The sequence below is a fragment of the Dipodomys ordii genome, unplaced genomic scaffold (assembly GCF_000151885.1).
Source record: "Dipodomys ordii isolate 6190 unplaced genomic scaffold, Dord_2.0 Scaffold98, whole genome shotgun sequence".
Lineage (NCBI taxonomy): Eukaryota > Metazoa > Chordata > Mammalia > Rodentia > Heteromyidae > Dipodomys > Dipodomys ordii.
This window is the reverse complement of record NW_012267314.1, coordinates 10,013,545-10,029,288: the sequence shown is the minus strand read 5'-3', so window position 1 is coordinate 10,029,288 and position 15,744 is coordinate 10,013,545. Positions and strand designations below refer to the sequence as shown.

Sequence of the window (15,744 nt, the reverse complement as noted above, 5' to 3'; positions counted from 1 at the left end):
TCATCTAGGTGTACTTTCCCCTTAGCATGGATTTCTGGCATTGTTTTAATGATTTTTCTACCTTTTGCTCCTCCTGTTCTGTTCCTTGCCTGTCTTCTCATTGACAGGTCTTTATAATCTCTTTTTTTTCCAAACTTCAGTCTACTAGCTTTACACACATTCCGTGCCCTACCCTACCCCCGACTTTTCCTTTTAGTTTGATCATATCTCCACAGCTGTCCAACTATATTGCCTGCACAGGCAGGAAACCAGAAGCCACAGAACAATTTACTCAAATAAAGAATGGTGATAGTAAGAATAGGAAGAGTCAAAAGGTAGTTTAAGTTTTCGGGATGAGAGAGTAAAACAACAAAGGCCTGGGATCGTGCCTGGCTTTTCTTGAATGACAGTGTTTGTGTATTCATTACTGTCCACAATGCATTGCGCTAATGATGATATCAACATTCAAGAGAAGTAAAATGCCACATTCCCAACTGCAAGTTCTCAGTAACTGGAGTCACAGATCTTATCTTCAAACCAGGATTTAAGGAAAGGATACTTGTTTATAGGCCAGTTAGAAATTATTAAGTTCACAAATGCTTTTTTATATTTTTGTCAGTCCTGGGGCTTTAACTCTGGATCTGAGTACTATCCCTGAGCTTCTTTTGCTCAAGGCTTGCACTTTACCACTTGAACCACAGCATCACTTCTGGCTTTTCCTTAGTAGTTTATTGGAGATAAGAGTCTCATGGACTTCCCTACACAGGCTGGCTTCTAGTCACAATCCTCAGATCTCAGCCTCCTGAATAGCTAGGATTGCAGGTGTGAGCCACTAGTGCCTGGCTTACAAATACATTTACCTTACCCTGAAATATGACTGTAAAGCTGCAAGTCATTATAGACAAACAGTGCATTATGATGACACTACAGGAATTTGTTCTTGATGGTTGGATTATTGCTGCACCTAAGCTTGAATAACAAGTATTTAGCTTACTCCTTATTTTTAGCATCATAAACATGTACTCTGTACTCATTTTCTCCAAATTTCAAATATGGAATATGCCTCTCCCTCCATGGTAACATACTTCCTATTGTCTTTGGCATGCAGATGATAACTGGTCTGAATAATAAAACACTTCATGTTGCATTGTTCATTTCCTTTCACGATGTGAAGAAAATGTAAGGAGTGTTTCAAGTGCAGAACTTTCATCTACAAAGAAAAAATTTCTACTTAATGAAACAGTTGTCATTTGATTTTTTACCCTGGTGTTGAATTGATAGTTTTAATTTTTGCTGTTGGCTGTAGCTAGAATTGTAATTGAGTATAAAATTACTCTAAATCAGCCAGGCGAGGGTAGCTCATGCCTGTAATCCTAGCTCCTCAAGAGGCTGAGATCTGAGGATCATTGTTCAATGCTAGCCCGGGCTGGAACATTTGTGAGATTCTTGCCTCCCATTAACCACCAGAGAACCAAAAGTGGCACATAAATTATTACTGATATTTGATGTTACAATATTTCTGAGATGAAGTAGCACAATGGAATGTCTCACAAAAATCTATTCATGAAGAAATACTTTTACAATCTAACTCACACTGCAGCAAAATCTAAGAGTACCTTGGCCATTCATTTCAACCCGTACTTCATAGGCACACATTATTCTTCCCCCCCATAAAACAACATCATCATTGTCAACAACAACAACCAGGCAACAGTCCCCCGAATGAATCTGTCTGAAATGTCTTCCTAGGTTGGTGATTTGGGCCCTTCTTGTTTACAATGCTACCAACAATGTCACCTTAGAAGGAAAAACCATTCAGCAGAAGCTTTTAAAGAACAACGAGTCTCTGGATGAGGGATTGAGACTGCACACAGTGAGTGTGAAGCAACTGGGTGAGTGACACCGCACCTGCTTTTACAGTTTCATATGATTATGAATGAAGACATAGTCATACACTCACTGTGTAATTTGCCTATGTACAATATTTTTTCTTAAAATTTTAAAAAATTATCTTGAATTAGTTTTACAAGGTTTTAATCTAGCACAGCAATTGATGAGTACTGCGCATCTTGTTCACTGTCACCCTTTCTGTGGTCATCTATCTCTACCAACCCCACGTTTTTATTTTCTGATGATGAAATTTCGTGGGTCAGAGAATACAATCCATGTGTGACAGAAGTCATGTTAGTAGCTGTGAAGCTAAACAAATGAAGGAAGCAGGTGAGAGAACACATTTATCCCAACAGGCCACAAAAACATTAGTGTAAAATGCATGAATAACCATCACTGGGATAAGACTGACTATGTGGAGGTGTGCATGTGAAATTGCCAACCGGGTAATGCCAAAGAGCTTTCTTGTTATCACACATTTCTTTCTCACCTTCCCTGTTTGCATTAATGACACCACTGTCTTTGCAGGGGAAAGGCAGGAATCTTGGACCGTGATCTTGTACCTAGCATCCACTCTCTCCAGTTCTTACCCCCTCAGATCCAACCATACCTGTAGTACCGCTTGCACGTTCCCATTCATGCCCTCTTCCTGGTCACATCTCTATCCACACCACTCATTTCTACTCTCCCTCTTGACTCACTCGTCACCTATATATTTTGAAAGATAACTGCAAAGTCATCTTTTCTGAGAGGCCTTTTCTGACATCGTCATTTGTGAATTCATCACCACTTTTGAGCCTGCACTTCGTACTGTCAAGTTCCCTTGAGCACCGTACACATAGAAGACTATTAGCTTCTATTAGATTTATATATGAGCCTATAAATATTTTCTCCCAATAGTAATCTCTCCTGGAACTTATCCTGGCACATTTTACATCATTTGAATAGTTGTTGAATAAACAAACAAGTGAATCTTGGTGGAAATAGTTGTTAAAAGCTGATATTCAAAACTGTGAGCAATGAAAGCAATTGTTTTCAGGTTACTGAATGACTACAGTTAGGATTGGGAACTTTAGTAAAAACTAGGAGAGAAGAAAATGTTGATGTTTTACCTCCTGTGCACTTAGGGGGCTGACATGGGGGAAGCAGGCACTTCTTGGCCTCTGAAAGGGCATGTAGGATTGTGGCCAGGTCACAGTGTGGTAAAGGAAGTAGGCATCTCCACCTCTATGACTAACTATTCACCTCTATTATGTCAGCTCACACAGTTCCTGAAACTCACAGAAGTGAAAAATTCAAGTAATAATAATAATAATAATAATAATACTAAAGGCATTGTGTTCATAACCTTCCTTGTAAATGGTAATTCCTTTGTACCACTGCTTAAAGACAATTTAAAAAGCAAAAAAGAAAGAAAGAAAGAAAAAATAATAAAATAATGTCCCAGGGCATTTCTTTTTACCATCCAGTAGGTTTACTTGTAGATTTATAGGCTCATTCTAGTTACCACAAATGTGGGAAACTATGCAACCTATGTTTCTTTGGGTTTGGATTACTTCTCTTAGTATAATATTTTTCCAAGTCTTTCCATTTCTTTAGAATGGTACACTATCATTTTTTTTTTCTGATGGAAGAGTAGAATTCTATTGCATATATATATATATATATATATATATATCACATTTTCTTGATCCATTTATCCATTGAGGGGCATCTGGGTTGATCCCATGTCTTAGCTATGGTAAATAATACTGCAGTGAACGTGGTTGTGCTGGTCACTTTAGGGTGGTGCTGTTAGTGTTCTGCTGGAGTTGCTGGGTCATAGGGAAGCTGTATGTTTAGTTCTTTGTGGAACCCCCCATATTGCTTTCCAGAGCTGTTGAACAGTTTACATTCTCACCAACAGTTAATAGACTTCTCTTTTGGCCACATCCCCACCAGCATTTGGTAGTGTTAATTTTCTTGATAATGGCCATTTTAACTGGCGTGAGGTAGAATCTCAATGTTGTTTTGATTTGCATTTCTTTCATGGGCAGAAAGATCTCTAGAGACATTGAGACCAAAGGAGATATTCATAGGAATCAATCACAAAGGCTCAATAGCTATGTGCTTATGCTAATATGATCATATAAAATAATATTTTACAAAATGAACTCCTAGAAATGAAATAAGGCTTTTTGTTGTTGCTCTTTTTATTGTCATGTCCTTTTGTCTTGTTTATTTATCTTTGGGAGGGTAAGAGAGGGTATGGAGAAGGTGGGACAAAGGGTGAACAAATACAGCAGTGGTACTCACTAGACACTATATGGAAAATGAACTATACACCTTGTGGGTAGGGACAGGAGGGAAGAACTAGGAGAAAAATCAAAGCAGTGACATGGTCTAAAAAGAAATGTACTCATTACCTGAATTATGTAACTGTAACCCTTCTGTACATCACCTCTACAATAAAATATACTTAAAAAATAAATGAATGGGCTGGGAAGGTGGCTCAGTGGCAAAGTGCTTGCCTTGCATGCATGAGGCCCTGGGTTTGATTCCTCAGCACTACATGAGCAGAAAAAGCTGGAAGTGGTGCTGTGGCTCAAGTGGTAGAGCACTAGCCTTGAGCTGAAGAGCTCAAGGCAGTTTCCAGGTGTAGCGTTCAGACCCCATGACTGGCAAAAACAAATGAAATGAAATGAAATAATAAGAGTAGCCATAACAATGAGCAGTCTATGAAGTCCCTTCAGGAAAATACCTGCTTCCTCATACAAGGGCTGTTTGTGCAGACAAGGGCAACCACTAATGCCAACCTTCCACATGCCGGAGTCACCACAAGGAAATTTTGTGATGAATTCAGGTTCAAGGACTACTACCCGCTGTCCCCCAAGGCTATCTTCCCAACAACTCTCTGTGTATACACAGATAATTTCATTTATGCCACTTAAATTCTACAATTCATTGTTCTCTACAAGTAAGTCTGTAAAGAAGAAGCTTCTACCATTTGAAATATTATAAGCTAACACTGATAATTAAAGGTCAAACTATAGGCGGGAAAGCAGTCTGCATTTTCAGTTGACAAATACAATACTGGCTCCCAGAAGGCCCATATGTTTGTTTTGTCAGTACTGAAGCTTGAGATCCACTGTGGTCTTTGAAATGATGCTATTGTGATGTTTTTTCAAAGAAGAAGAATGAGAGTCATTTATAGCATTACAATTACCCACCAAAAGTGGAATGATTTGAGGCTGAAGGGATGAGGGAAGACCAGGTGGGGTTGACTTACAGGAGCCTTCATGCCATTTCCCCAGGAAGCTTCTAGGCTGTAGGTACTGTCAGAACAACTAGAATATTTCCATGTATGCTCAGTGAAATTTTCTATATATACCCACAGTATTTTGGCTTTCTCCTGCTTACCAAAAACATTAACTTTTATTTGAATTTTCCAGATTTGTTTTTATTTTCATAGGTTTTTTTTAAACTAAATAAAATCTATTTTAAGCCAGGCACCAGTAGTAATCCTAGCTACTTAGGAGGCTGAGATCTGTGGATCCAAGTACAAAGCTAGCCAGGGCAGAAAAGTTCCCATGAGTCTCTTATCTCCAATTAACCCCTCAAAAACTGGAAGTAGAGTTGTGGCTCAAAGTGGTAGAGTGCGAACCTTGAGCACAAAGAGCTCAGATATAGTTCCCAGGCCCTAAGTTCAAGCTCCATGACTGAAAAAAAAAACGATCTGTTTTTACCAATAACTACCTGCAATTGATTTACACAAATGGTAATAGATGTTTTCTGTGTTTTGTACTTGCATGAGCTCATTATTATAGGATGGTTTTGTGAGATACAATCTTTTTTACATCTGAACTGTATTATATGTGTTAAATTCTCTCTCAGTTACAATGTTTGTAAGTCCTGACTGTAACACATGGGTATGTTAGTATTATCCCATGAAATAGACATCTAATTACCAGCATTGTAAGGCCTCTTTAGTGTCCATGAATGGATGACTAGTTGCTGCCCTCGTCTTTCTTTTCGCGCAGGCATGTGTGCTGCTGTGGAGGAACCCAAAGGCTTTCACTGGCCAGCCATCTCACCTTCGGAGTACAGGCAACAGTGTCCCGACAAGCCTGGCTTTTTCGCTTCACGAACATGGTAAAAATGACACGGATGCTGGCCAGCTCCGCTTCTCCTTCCAGGGTTATCTGCCTCCCTAGGGTTTCCCAGGCTGCACAGTACTCGTGCTTTTGCTGATTGAGAATAGGGCAGGAATCTTGCACTTTGTGGGGGTAGAAATAAGTAGAGTTTTTCTCCCTGCAGTATGCTAATGCCTTCTCCCCAAAAAAGATGGAAAATTTTAAAAACCAGAGGACAGTTCCACAGCCAAGTACCTACCTTGCAGAAGGATGAACCTAGTTGGGCTACATCCTGGAACATGCACTTAAAATCCTAAGATGTCATCACTATTTGAGGAGGAGAAGCCTCATGAAAGATGAAATAAAGGCAAGGCCCAGGTTTGGCAGTCTGCTGATAGAAGCTGTCAGGATGTCGAAGATTCCTCCCAAGTATCTAACAGAAACCACAGACCAGACAATTGCAGGGCTTTACCAAACAGTAAGTCAAATCTAGTGGGGGTTTTCAACCACACACACAGTTGGAGTTTTCTGGAGAACAATCAGAAATGGAAACTTCAGTGTAAACATTTCCTTTCTGGGGGCTGGGAAGGTGGCTTAGTGGTAGAGCACTTGCCTAACATGCATGCATGAGGCCCTGGGTTCAATTCCTCGGTACTACATAAACAGAAAATAATAGGAAAATTATATTAAAAAATAAAACTAGGCATCTATTTTTTTAAAAAAACACAATGTTTTCTGTCCATCAAGGGCTGTGTTTTGTCATCTGTAGGGAGAAAACTGAGGGCTTTAGAGATTTATAGACTAGAGCTAGAAATGAGGCCTGACCTTATCCTATCAGACAACTTTGGAACATTCTTTGGTTTTTCTCAATCTACATATTGGCCTCGTCGATATTTGTAGATTATAATCTGCTTCCCAGAGTAAAGAGGAATCAAACTCAGATTTGACCAGAAAATTCACCAGAGCAGCATTGTTGATCAGTTGCTGTGCTCTGGGTTAAGATACAGAGTATTTCTGGGGTTTTCTTTCTATGGGGGTAAGCTACTGCACTGTATTTTCCAAGAAAGAGATTTATGGTATGTGTTTCATTTCGTTGTGTTACAGCTTTATTTTCACATGGGAACTAGCCATGGATATCAAGAGAAATTCTGAAATTTATTAACTGAGCTTGTCAGTTGTAATTTCACATGTGCAAAATATTTGACATACCCTTTTATTTGTGTGTTTTGTAGTTACCGCAACAATTCCAACTTATCCGTAGCCTACTGGGGGCCCCTGGTTCTCTCTGAATGCTCAAGTGAGTGAACAACTTTCCTTCAGATCCCAAAGACAACATGAAATAATCAGATATGACTTGTTTTTTACTCTCTTTAGACATGTTCTGCCATAGGATACTTTTCATATTAAAAATTAGGCCAATGATGCTTTTAGTTAAGGTAGAAAGTCCTACTTTTTTTTAACTATCAATGTACATTTTGATTCTATTCATTATTTATTTATTTATTTCCTTACCTTGTTGTTATTATAGAGGTGATATACAGAAGGATTATAATTAGATAAGTCAGGCAATAAGGACACTTCCTTCCGTACAATGACGTCTGTTCCCTCATTCTCTCCCAGTCCCTCCCTTTTGTCTCCACCTATGAGTTATATAGTTTACTTTCATCAGTGTCTAGTGAGCTCTACTGCTGCACTTTTTTACCCTTTTTCCAAGTTCTGTACTCTCCCCACAACCCTTCTGAAAATGTTCAATAAGGTAAAGAAGACAGAATCATCAAAAACTAAGGGCAAAAAGAAAAGACGAAAGAAAGAAAGAGAAAAAAAGAAAGAAAGAAAGGGGAGGGAGGGAGGGAGGGAAAGAAAGAGAGAGAGAGAGAGGGAGGAAGGGAGGGAGGGAAAGAAAGAAAGAGAGAGAGAGACGAGGTCTCTTGTTTTGCCTCAGTATGTATATTATTTCATATACAAATCTGAAGAGGCACTGATGCATTGCGCCTTTGTGTTTCTTTCCTAAGAGAATCCTGGTTTGGTCTCACTGTGTGAGAGAGGATATGGTAAAGACACCTGCACATCCGTGTTCATTGCCACACTATTCACAATAGCCAAGAAATAGAAACAGCTCAGATGCCCCAGAATAGATGAGTGGATCCAAAAACTGTGGTACCTATACACAATGGAATTTTACACAGCCATAGAAAGAATAAAATAATGTTATTTACAGGGAAATAAATGGTACTAGAACAAATGGTGTTAAGTGAGGTAAGCCAAGCTCAGAGAAACAAACGACTCATGATCTCTCTGATATGATGAAATTAGATGTAAAATACATTGGAATATGATAAATTATGCAGGATTCTATTCTTTCTTAGAAGGTTAAAATAGTAAGTAAATTCTAAAGAAGAATTAATACATGAATAGCTATTTATATTAACATTTCTTAGTTTTACATTTTCCAACTGCTAAGATTCTCACTCAGTGATTCTGGGAGTATTTCTCTTAGAGCAAAAGGTGAATACTTGGTTCCTCCAAGTTATTTGTTTCTTACTAAAGAAAAAAGGTACTCTTTGTGTATAAAGTAATATTGTCCTCCACGTACAAAACCTCTTCCACTATAAAATGCGATAGCTCTATTGTTTGCATTCCTGGAAATGCTCAAAAGCCATAGATAAAATTTTGTGCATTGTTTCTTCTGCTCCTTTTTCAGTGGAGGCAAACCAAGTTGCCAATCAGATTTTAAATTTAACTGCTGATGGGCAGAACCTGACTTCTGCCAATATTAACAATATTGTGGAACAGGTCAAAAGACTTGTGAGTAAAGAAGAAAATATTGATCTCACACTCGGCTCCATGCTAATCAACATCTTTTCGAATATCTTGAGCAGTTCAGATGGTGATTTGTTTGAGTCTTCTTCTGAGTAAGTGCGTCATTATTTTTAAGCTGGAGAGTCAAGATGTTGAATACATGTGTTGTTTTATGACTTATACTCTGAATTCTTTAGACTTTATCATTCAGATCTCTAGAAGATATACAGACAGTTCCCAAGCTCATTCACAAAGCACTTATTCAAAGGTCCCCCTTTTTGAAGAAATATAATTTACAATTTGATTAGAGTTAGCCCTTGGGAAGATACATAAATAGTCCCCAAGGCACAACTCGTATATCATGATTAATACATTTTTCATCTGAAAATAGTCTAAAAGTTAACCAGTTAACCAGTGATGTGTAAATTCATCTCTATAAGTCTGCAGTCCTATGATGTGTGTTGCAAACTGCTACAGCTATGTGGACTTCTACATGGAGATGTTTAGGGTAGATTAAAATGTAGCTGTCTTCATAGGGCCTACACAATTCATTTATTAATATTAATACTGTATCCAGTTATTTCATTTAGTATTCAAGTGTTTAATTTTTCTGTTTGTTTCCTTTCAATCACATTTCTTGGATGAAAATTAAATATGTGTTGAAATGTATTCTCAACTTATCTCCATCAGAATACTTGCAAACACTTTTCCAGTGTTGGCAGTTCCTCAAACCCTTTTACTGTTTCCTTTGATTGTTGGTAGGTGATCAGGTGGAAGGGTATTTTTTCATGAGAGGAAAGAGATGCTGAGAAATGCAAAAGCAGTGTTTGTCCTTTCATCCTTGAGTTTTTGGTTGTTGGTTTTTTTCTTCACTTTCTTTTTTTTGTATGCCAGTCCTGGGGTTCGAACTCAGGGTCTGGGTGCTGTCCCTGAGCTTTATTTGTTCAAGGCTAATATTTGAGCTATAGCTTCATTTCTGGCTTTTGGAGGAATTGGGGGGGGGAGGAGTAGTTTGTTGCAGATCAGAGACTCATAGACTTTTCTGCCTGGGTTGGCTTTGAGTCATGATTCTCAGATTTCAGCCTCCTGAGTACGTTGGATTACAGGTTCAAATCACCAGCACCCAGCTTGATTTTTTTCCTACAGCAGACATTTCTCTTGCCTATGCATCTGGTACTGCAACTTTGTTTAACTGATATTATTATGGCTTGGGATAATCTTACAAGTATTTATATTAATATCAGAAAACTTAAAGATAATTTATTTGATTTGTGCCATGCAGCAAAACATGTATGTTTAAATCCCTTTTAAAAAATCATGTGACTTAACAATTGTACGATTATCATTTCTTTAGAGCTTTAAAAACAATTGATGAATTGGCCTTCAAGATAGACTTAAATAGCACACCACGTGTGAATATTGCCACGAAGAATTTGGCTCTTGGAGTATCAGCCCTGACCCCAGGGACAAGCGTAATTTCAAATTTTAGCATTGGTCTCCCAAGCAATAATGAATCATATTTCCAGGTAATGAGTCAGTGCTTCTATTTTTGTGAACTGATTAGAGAGAAACAAACTTGATAATCACTTAACAGTTACTACTTCAAAGAAATCTTGGCCCAAAAGGTAGCAGGAGGTCTGAACCCTGGCCCAGTTTAATGAATCAGCGGGTATAGGTAATGTGGAAGTGCAGGCGAGGTCTATTTCATGCCTTGGATGATGGAGGTTGGTTGCCTTCTGTAAGAGATGATATGTAGTTAAATATTAAAGCATGAATCAGAGCTGTCATATTGGGAGTGGGGTGAACAGCAATTCAGTCTGAAGAAAGAGCTTTATTTAAGGCCCAAAGGTGAGAAGAAACCCAGGGCTTTTGCTTTGCCAAAGACTCTCAGCATTCCCGAAGGACTTGTTAAAACTGATTGCTGGACCTTGTTCGCAGTGCTTCTAACTTAATAGGTCCTGAATCAGGCCCTGAAATTTGCACAGTTAACAAGCTCCCAGATCATAGTGAGGCTTATGAAATGAGGATCACATGTTGAGAACCAATGACGAGGAGGTATGAGAATGGTAGGCCACAGGAAGGCTGGACAGGTCAGCTGAGGTCAGATTAATGGAGAGCTCATTCACCACATTAAAACTACAAGCCAGAAAATAACTTCCAAATGTCAACCATGTGCCAGACAATGCCATTCAGCAGGGCATCAAAATGGGAGAAAAAACAAACACCGATTGTGATCTGGGAGACTATTTGGAACATCACAGTTCTCGAGTGTGGAGATAGACCACACTGAACACAGGAAGTTAGGAAGACTTTACATGCTGATGTAGAGTGGGGCCCTATCTTTACCTCCATATTTTAAGAATGAAAACTCAATGGGCCTTAGACTCATTCCAAGAATATGAGAAAACTCTGTGGCTCAAACTACAGTTTCAGGAAAAGTGGGATCTCATAGACATAGAAAATGTTCATAACACTTTCACTGTTGCTGCCTTGCATAGATAACTAAGCCTCTGAGATCAAATGAGTTACTTAGGCCTCAAGCGCTCTCTCTCTCTCTCATTAAAATTCACCATATATTTTGAGGAAAATTTCAAAACATGACACCACTAAACCTAATAACATACTCGAACATGTTGACCAATCTATAGATTTCTTATGTTTCCTTACTAGAATCAATACATTTTCTCCTTTGCTGCAAGAGCAAAGGAGAGCTGGGCTCTGCCCACAGAGGGAGGTTATCCAGGGTGGGTTTGGCCTGCTGCAGAGGTTGCAGGCAATGCTGGTCCTATCTCAATAGACACTTGCTTAGCATACAGAGTACATTGTGTTATCATGACAGCCATATTGTGATTGCTTTACCTATGTCTGTGTATGACAGATGGATTTTGAGAATGGACAAATGGATCCACTGGCTTCAGTGGTTTTGCCTCCAAATTTGCTTGAGAATTTAAGTCAAGAAGATTTGATGTTAGTTACAAGAGCACAGTTTACTTTCTTCAATAAAACTGGACTTTTCCAGGTAAAGCCTTCATTTAATTACTATTTTTAACCATTTAAAATTGTTTCTTTGTTCACTGGTAAAAGTAAAAGTTCGTATTCCTTTGAAATACATCAGGAGACATAGAATAATTGGTTTAATAGAATTAGTTACATTTTTTATAACCAAGGTTGAATTCTAATGGAATTAATTATATTTTTAAAAATAAGATTTTACAGAATTGTTTCAGTTTCACATAATATGCTTATTGAAAGGATATATTTATTTGGATTTTTAAAATCAAATACCAGACTAAGACCAGCAAGATACAATTAGGAATTTAATTGGTAATAACTTACTATTCATTAGTTCTTTGTTAATAATATTTTATGTCTCTAGAGTTAGAGCATTTGTGTAGCGAAAGGAAAGGCTTTTTTTTTCTTCTTAATTTAGCAGGAAGCAGGGTTTACATAATGAGCAACATTCTTGGCTTTAATCAGTTTTCCCATTAGTACTTCAAATGACCTTTGGCCTTCCCACATCCGCAGAGTAGGGTGGCATTGTGCTAAGTACATATTATCATTTTTATTGGCATCAGTTCTAGATACTAGAAGGTCTACTGCCAGCAAATACCGGTGACCGCCGGTTGCCTTTATGAGTACAACCATCCATCTAGAATAGTTTTGCTGAACCTTTTCTTAACAATAAAACATATCTATTTAATCTAAGATACCTATGTATATCAAACAACGTGGCCTGTGTGAGAGAAAATTACAAGTCTCAAAGCTAGTGGAATTCTCTCTGGTATTTCCACCCAATACAGCATGCAGGTATAGGGCTGCACTCTGTCAGTCCCAGAACTTAGGAAGTTGAGGTAGCTGCATCTTAAGTTTGAGATGATATAAAAGGACCCTATCACAAAACAGGAAAAATAAATAAATAGCATCATAGCATCATAGTTAGTAACTAAGTTGACAAATTAAAACTTGGATCTGCAACATGTTTTAGGAATAAATTGTATAAAATTTTTGTAGCTTATAGAAATATAATTTATATATATATATATATATATATATAATTTATCCAGGCAATGTATTCAGAAGGATATCTAGCTATGAACACACATACAACTGCATTTTGTTAAATTATTTCAATTCCAGGTTTCAATCCCAACTTTAAAAGCAACAATACAATGTACAGTAAGAGTCATAAAATGTGAATGATCAGAAGGAGGGGTCCAGCTCAGAGGAGAAAGTTTTGCCTTCTCCGAAGGATAAAGGTTGCTTCTTAGAGTAGTATGGATGGGTCACTGTTTTCTTTGAAACCTTCTTCTCATCATTTTCTGTTCTCATTCTGTATCTCCCAATCAAACTCCAAAACAGGTTTAAAGTTTTTTCAAGTAAATTTATATCAGAGTAAAAAAATAATACCTAATAATAAAGGTTCAATGGCAATCTCCTAAGACAGAAGCCAAGATCTGAGGAGTTGGTTTCAGTTTGGTTTTGACAGCACTGAGCTCAGGGCCTTGATCAAAAAAGGCAAGTAATACCTCACCATATAAGAATTTTAAATAAAAGGCTGGTATGAACAACCCATACCTAACCTTTCCAACAGTAAATTTCTGTATAAAATTAATTAAAAAGGAACTCAAATAGGGTTACTTTTATCAGGAATTTAAGAACTCTGATGATCACTCCAAAACAACTGATTTATGAGCTGGTGGGTGGAGAAAAGTTTTGGAGATTTGATAAGCCCAAGAGGAAGAAAATCAAAACAACTACAAAAACCCAAGAGAAGTTATTGGAGTGACAGCCTGTTGGTCCAAATCATTTTATAGCACAGATTCACGGATTTGATTTCCTGTCCACCTTTTTGCTGTAAGCAGTGTGTAGGTACTGGCAAGTTTGCCTTCAGTAAAAGAACATCTGTGTGATACTTGATCCAGTAGAAATAACATTCAGTTAACATGTCAGCTTGTTAGCCTGAATGGGAAAGATTAATTTGCTTTTGCCTTTTTTTTAAATACCATATTTCCTTCATATTCCTTTAAGGGAAAACAACTCCATCTGTTTTCTAGAGTAGGGAAATGATCTAATTGTTTCACAGGTTTTTATGAGTTTATATTATTGATGAGGCTGCATTGTTTCAGTTGTTATTTAGCTGACATCAGCCACTACAATCAAGAATGGAGTTTTATGAACATTGCCTTAAGAAACTGGCTCCTCATGTTCCCTCAACATATTTATTATAATAAGGGAAATAGCAATGCTCCTGCAGGAAAGTCAGCAATTGGGTGTTATAAACAGGATGTTGGAGAATTGAAGATCTTAAGTATAAAAGTTGCTGACCACTTTGCTTATTTTGGAGCACCAAAGTGAAATAGAAGTGTGTACTCTTGACTAAGGCACGCAATTTTTTTTTGTTTTTCCTTGGAAAGGATGTAGAGCCACAAAGCAAGGCCTTGGTGAGTTATGTGATGGCGTGCAGCATTGGGAACATTACAATCCAGAATCTGAAGGATCCTGTTCAGATTAGAATCAAACACACAAGAACCCAGGTAAGAAGATGCTTGTCAACAGCAACTTCACACAATGCAACTTGTTCTGGAGAACTGTGAGACTCTTTCTTCCTATGCGATAAGAAGTAACTAGCAATTTTGAATAGGGAAGAAACCAGTCTTCTAGAAGAGTTAGGCGGCACGTACAGTCCTCATCAATGGCTGGGGAAAGGCTGGTGTTCTCTGAGACTCGGCAATCAGGGAGAGAACAGGAGTAAAGAACAGGGCTCCAATTCTTAAGGAAAGACATATACTGCTTTGAATGCATTGAATACAGACACAGTTACACCCTTGGTTTGGACGCAGAGCCTTATGCTTGCCAGGCAGGCACTCCACCAATGAGCCATGCCCTTTTTCTCCTAGTTATTTCAAGATAAGATCTCAGTTTATACTAGGTCCATGCCTGGGGCACGATCCTCCTATTTCAGGCTTCCTGCTATCAGTGAAAGGCAGGCATGTACTACTTACTGCATTCAGCTTTTCCATTGAGAAGATGTCTTGCAAACATTTCTATTTTATTTTATTTTTTTACTTTTTACTTTTCTATCTGGGCTGCCCTGAAACCCTGATCCTCTTGATTGCAGCCTCCCACATAGCTAAGAAGACAGGCGCATTCCAATGCTGCCCAGCCCTTGGTGGAGATAGGATCTCTTCAATGTTTTGCCCAGGCTGGCCTTCAACTCTGGTCTTTAGCACCACTCCTCTGAAGTAGCTAGGATTACAGGCGTGGGTCACCCGTGCCTGGCTTCGTTTCCTTTGTATATTTAAAGTCAGGGCTAACTGAATCTGGGAAAGCCAACGTGGGGAACAAAGGAGAGTGGGCTTACTCTTTAAAAGGTTAGATAGTTGGTAAAAATGTGACAGTGTTTGCTCTTCTTGCTTCATTAACCCTTGCCACCGTCTGTTTAGCTAGTACAGTTAGATGGGGGTTCTTGCTGTCCTCAGTGACCCCAGAAAAAAGTGTTCTCCTTTTTATAGAGTGTCGCAATCATCATCCTGCCATCTCCTCCCAAGTCAGGAAGGCAGGCAGAAGAGAACAGGGTGATGAGGGTTAAAGGTCAAAGTTGAGTCATCAAAGAACCCATCTTGCTTCGTCAGGAGCCCTCAGAGACCCCCGTTCTACCCTCTTACCTCCTGTGCCAGCCCCATTTTTCTTGTGTAAAGGAGGATTTCCTTTGTGCTTTCCCCTGTAGTCAAGCATATGTAGTCCAATTTGTCATGTGGATCATGCTTGAATATACAGCTCAGTAGCTTTCAGTATATTCAGATTGTATATCATTTTTTTCCAGAAATTGTCCACCTTGCCCAACTGAAACTCCATGTCTATGAAACACTGACTCTGCTTCAGCAGTGTGTATTTCAATTTTCCATCACTATTGATATGATTCCTCTCAGTGGCACAGAGGAATGGAATCATACAGTATTTATCC

At 38.5% G+C, this 15,744-nt stretch overlaps 1 protein-coding gene across 3 annotated transcripts in view; it reads left to right on the top strand.

Annotated features, from left to right (window-relative positions):
- The window catches only part of Adgrg6 (adhesion G protein-coupled receptor G6), a 123,655-nt gene that overhangs the window by 81,940 nt on the left and 25,971 nt on the right, over window positions 1-15,744 (top strand). For all 3 annotated transcript variants that reach the window (XM_013026918.1, XM_013026919.1, XM_013026920.1), the window contains 7 exons: window positions 1,729-1,871; window positions 5,889-6,000; window positions 7,214-7,278; window positions 8,683-8,893; window positions 10,135-10,306; window positions 11,659-11,799; window positions 14,195-14,314. In XM_013026918.1, the coding sequence (XP_012882372.1) occupies window positions 1,729-1,871; window positions 5,889-6,000; window positions 7,214-7,278; window positions 8,683-8,893; window positions 10,135-10,306; window positions 11,659-11,799; window positions 14,195-14,314 (964 nt within the window). The remainder of the gene's footprint in view (window positions 1-1,728; window positions 1,872-5,888; window positions 6,001-7,213; window positions 7,279-8,682; window positions 8,894-10,134; window positions 10,307-11,658; window positions 11,800-14,194; window positions 14,315-15,744) is intronic.